At 38.7% G+C, this 4,655-nt stretch overlaps 1 protein-coding gene across 1 annotated transcript in view; it reads left to right on the top strand.

The window, feature by feature from the left end:
* The window catches only part of LOC101573051 (ovostatin homolog), a 73,145-nt gene that overhangs the window by 20,222 nt on the left and 48,268 nt on the right, over window positions 1-4,655 (top strand). Inside the window, exons 9-15 of the mRNA XM_023707416.1 lie at window positions 111-141; window positions 236-345; window positions 686-844; window positions 1,345-1,572; window positions 2,546-2,600; window positions 2,992-3,137; window positions 3,710-3,859. Coding sequence (XP_023563184.1) covers window positions 111-141; window positions 236-345; window positions 686-844; window positions 1,345-1,572; window positions 2,546-2,600; window positions 2,992-3,137; window positions 3,710-3,859 — 879 coding nt within the window. The remainder of the gene's footprint in view (window positions 1-110; window positions 142-235; window positions 346-685; window positions 845-1,344; window positions 1,573-2,545; window positions 2,601-2,991; window positions 3,138-3,709; window positions 3,860-4,655) is intronic.

The following is a 4,655-nucleotide window of genomic DNA, read 5'->3' as shown; positions in this document are numbered from 1 at the left end:
TGGCGCAGGGTAGCAGGAAGCTCTCTGCACACTCACCGGACCTGGGGTAGGACTGGGTAACAGATGTATCTTAAACTATTCACTCTTGGCTTTTTTCACGGCAATACTAGGAATACCAACTGAAGTTTTTACTATCAAAAGGCTAGTTAATGTTTTAGTACTGAGCTATATCCTCAGCCCTGAAATTTCTGACCAAATATTATTTCTTTGCTGACACTATTTCACCACTTTGCAGGTGTGCAGATCAGTGAAAAGACCTCTGTTGCTGTCACTGAATTGCTTGGGAGCGTGCGCTTCGAAAACATGGATGATGTCTACAGAGAAGGAATTTCTTATTTTGGAACTGTACGCTTGACCCTCCCCCTCACCCGAAAAAATTACTTATCTTTGTTTTATTTTCATGTATTGTAGATTACTCTTTGATAATTTCTGGATTCTTTTTTCCTACGTTCACAGTGTATTTTATTGACATTGTTTCCAATACACTAAAAATGTTCTAGCTGAAGGAAATTTAGAAAGTTATACCAGCTTTTAAATATATATATCCAATATATACTTAATAGAACATCTTTTTTGTTCATTGGTATTGAAGTTACTTTCAGATTACAATTATGAAAAAACTTTCTCTGACGAAATAGGAAATGCTGGCATTTCAAGAAAATTGACACCCTTTTTTTTGGTACAGCTCAAATTTTATGGTCCCAGCGATGTGCCGCTGACAAGCAAGCTGCTGCAGTTGAAGCTCAATGGCAAGGTGGTGGGGAACTACACTACAGACGAGAATGGCGAGGCTCAGTTTTCCATCGACACTTCGGACCTAGATGATTCTATGCTCTTCCTGAAAGTAAGACACCGAAGGGTAGAAAAGGACTCTCCAGGGCCTCAAAGCCTGTCACTCGGGGATTTTAAATACTGACAATTCTTAAAAAGTAATATATTTCATACAATTTATTTGGACAGATAATTCTCTTTTCTGCTGCTTAACTAGACCTTTGTGGTTAAAAGTTTTTTAACTACAAGATTCTGTTGGGATTCCAATGTAGAGGAAAGAAATGGAGGAGCTTAAATCCTGTTTTCTGACGACGGTCTAAAAGAAAAAAAAAAAAAAAAGATCCACCCTTTTCCTTTTATCATGAGTCTGATAGACTGTTCAGGCAATTAAGATCAGTTTTACGTAGTTAAGCGGAGAATACTATTATTATTTCACTTCCAATTAACAGTGAAATATCACAAGGTAGGATTTCTCCTTCCTGAGCTGAGACGGGAACTTTCGTGCTGTGTGAGCAGCTGCCCTTGGAGGTCTTCGGGACGCTAAGATCCTCTCTCTCTCTTTCATCATGTCAGGCCAGATTCCTTCAGCCCAAGAGCTGCGGTCTTCCAGGCTGGATGACGCCTCACTACTCGGACGCCTCCTTCGTAGTCTCACGCTTTTACTCCCGGACCAACAGCTTCCTGAAGATCGCGCCCGAATCGAAGCCGCTGAAATGTGACCAAGAGAAGATCATCACTGTGTATTACTCCCTAAACCACGAAGCATACACGGATGCCTCGAATGCGAGCTTCTTCTACTTGGTAAATCTTAGCAGGTTCTTGCACTCCTGTCTGTGTCTGCCGAGCACAGCGCAGGGTAGAGTGAACGGTGCTTTATTTACGTGAATCTGAGCGTCGTCCTACTCCTGCTAGCGAATGCTGTAATAACAAGGAAATAGACAAACATGTAACACTGTCTCGAATAATTTAACTTCCCTAAAATGGAAATCTTGTTCATTGGTCTGGTTTTTCAAGCAATCATAAATCATCTCAAGTATTTAAAATCTTATATGATGGAAAAACTTTAAGCAGAGACTAGAAAATAAAGTGGAGGACTCATTTCGGTATGTAGTAAAAGGAAATGGCAGTATTGGCTCTGTCCACTTTGTGTTCTCAAGGCATATGGAAGAGTGAGAAACAGACTTGGAAACGACGACCTTCCTAGTTCAAATCATCCCTGCTCTCTCTTGATCGTGCAAATTAGACTGTCTTGTTTAAGGTCTCTTAAACCTTCACTTTCTTAGATGTATATTTGTAATTGCAAATAATGACATCTCCTGGGCTAAGCATCATGTGTCAGGGATGGATAAAGGGCCTCGTGTGTTCGCTAGTTTAATGAGACTTACGGCTATCTCATTCTACAAATATCCCATTTTACAGGTTTGACAAATAGGTTTTGAAGATCCTGTTTTTACTGAGGCAAAAGGTGGAACAGAGTGCTTTAAATGGCAAACTCAAAAAGCAGATGGAAACAGAGGGGAAGCCAAGTGATCGGGACAACAGCTGCTACCTTGCCCCAGGCATCACACCCTGATCCATAATGGGATCTCAGTCCATTGCGGTCCCTTTCTCTTTTCTTTTACAGATGTGCAAAGTTCACTTTCACTATTCAACGCAGAAAGCTGCCTTATGTTATGGAACAGAATGAACAAAAGTGAATTCATTATGTAGTGATAATATATCATATGGCATTAGATAACATAACTCAAACAAAATTTTTCTTTGTTTTGTACAGGTGATGGGGAAAGGCACTATCCTCCTCAATGGACAAAAGAAACTCAGAAACAAAGGTGTTTATAATACATTCATTTGTAAATATATACTTTATGTTCAAGTTTTTCTTTTCCAAGGAGATATAAAGTGTAGAAGTTAGAGTACTTATTTCAATTTGTGAGTAAAGGCAGTCATTACAGTGGCTTGAGGGAAGCTACTAAATATTTTGAAAAGATATCTTTCTTCCATTGTGAGGTCACCACTACATTACAGATAAATGCTGTTTACAACCTTTCTATTGTTATATAAATCATGAAATATTTATTTGTGTATGCAATTCTCACTATTTATCTGCCTTTAAAGCAAAGTACAATGTGTTCTTTCTATCCTCAAGCCAATTCCCTTTAGGTGAGCACACCCAGTGATGTAAGACGTTGTTGATATGGTGTCTGCAATCTATTTCCCCAGCCTGGACCGGGAATTTCTCATTGCCAGTCAACATCAGTGCCGACCTGGCTCCTACGGCTGTCCTGTTTGTCTACACCATTCACCCCAGTGGGGAAATCATTGCCGATGGTGTCAAATTCCAGACTGAAAAGTGTTTTAAAAACAAGGTGACGTTTTTTCTACATCTATACTATGCAGGTAGAGAAGGGTGAGCAGTTTTCTCCCTGCTTCCCCCTTCATACATTTCCACTATAATCATGAGGTGGAATCTCACCAAAAAATGCTGGTGTGATGAAATTATTAGGGGGTGAAATCCTACCAAGTAGACTGAACTGTCCTTGGCATTAGTGCTGATCCTGAGACCACAGCAGAATGGTGAAGGAGATGCTCCTGCAAGAAGAGCCGAGCTATGAAATTGGGAATGAGATCTAAAAACCAAAACTCATGACACAATTATATAGTTTGGTGCTGTAAAGCTAAAATATATTTCAACTCCTGAAATTATTTAGAAGCTTCTTAAATACTCTAAAGATTAGTTATAAATAAATCTAAAAACTTCTGAATAATTTCAGAACCTGAAGAAGCATTAACAAAGAACATATTTACCAAGTAAAGGTGAACATGCAGGAGAAATATCATATGAAAATCTATCTGGATTTAGTTGGAAAAGGTTGAGTTTATTCAGATTATACCCATATAAAATTGTTTCTACACTTGCTCATTTTCTTCTGGGCTTCAGGTTAGCCTCCAGTTCTCTAAGGAACAGCAGCTGCCTGGTTCCAATACCACTCTCTATCTTCATGCTGCACCTGATTCCTTCTGTGGCCTTCGAGCAGTGGATAAAAGTGTCCTTCTACTGCAAATGGAGCAGCAGCTGTCTGCCGAAAGCGTAAGCCTTGCAGTTTTCTCCTGTCTGCCTAACCCCAAGTTTTACCCTTCTTATGATGTTTGTACTGGAGAAATCATCTGTTGAAAATATCCACTATTTGTTTTCATTATTTCTTCGTGGGTTATATACTTAATGATCTGTCTTGGCTGACCCAGCACTGGTAACACAGAAGTTCTGCTGATAATTGTAACAGATTAAGAATTTTCCAGGGGATGGGGTGATGGCTCAGTGGAATAAGCACTTCCCTGGCAAGTGCAATGGCCTGAGTTCAAGCCCTGGTTCCATAAAAAATAAAAAGAAAAGAAAAAAGAATTTTCCAGTATGATTTGTCTAAAAAATCATAGGCATAATCATAGATATAGATGTCTAGAGTTAAAAAGAAATTTCTATGTTGGAGGATGTGCTTAGAGAGAGTTTAAAGGTATTATTTGATATCAGAGATAGAATTTTCCTGAACATTTATGTGGCTAAGGCACAGGGCAATGGTAGAGCCTTTACCTAGCATGTATGAAGCCCTGGGTTGACTTTCTAACACCAACACATTAATAAATCAAAAGATATCTATATTGGCAAAACCAGAAGTTCACATCAAAAAAATATTTTAAGTACACAATTGTTGGACTTTTCCCTAATTTTTTTTTTTTTTTTTGTTTTTTTTTTTTTTTTTTGTACCAGGGATTGAACTCAAGACCTTGCAGTTGTAGGCAGTCACTTGTGCCACTAAGCTGTCTTCCCGGTCCCATTACCTAATATTTTAAGTCAGAAAAATTATTCAACATTTTCCCTTTTTTATACA

Source organism: Octodon degus, unplaced genomic scaffold (assembly GCF_000260255.1).
Source record: "Octodon degus isolate 3935 unplaced genomic scaffold, OctDeg1.0 scaffold00288, whole genome shotgun sequence".
Lineage (NCBI taxonomy): Eukaryota > Metazoa > Chordata > Mammalia > Rodentia > Octodontidae > Octodon > Octodon degus.
The sequence above is the reverse complement of the archived record's forward strand: the minus strand, read 5'-3'. Positions and strand labels throughout refer to the sequence as shown.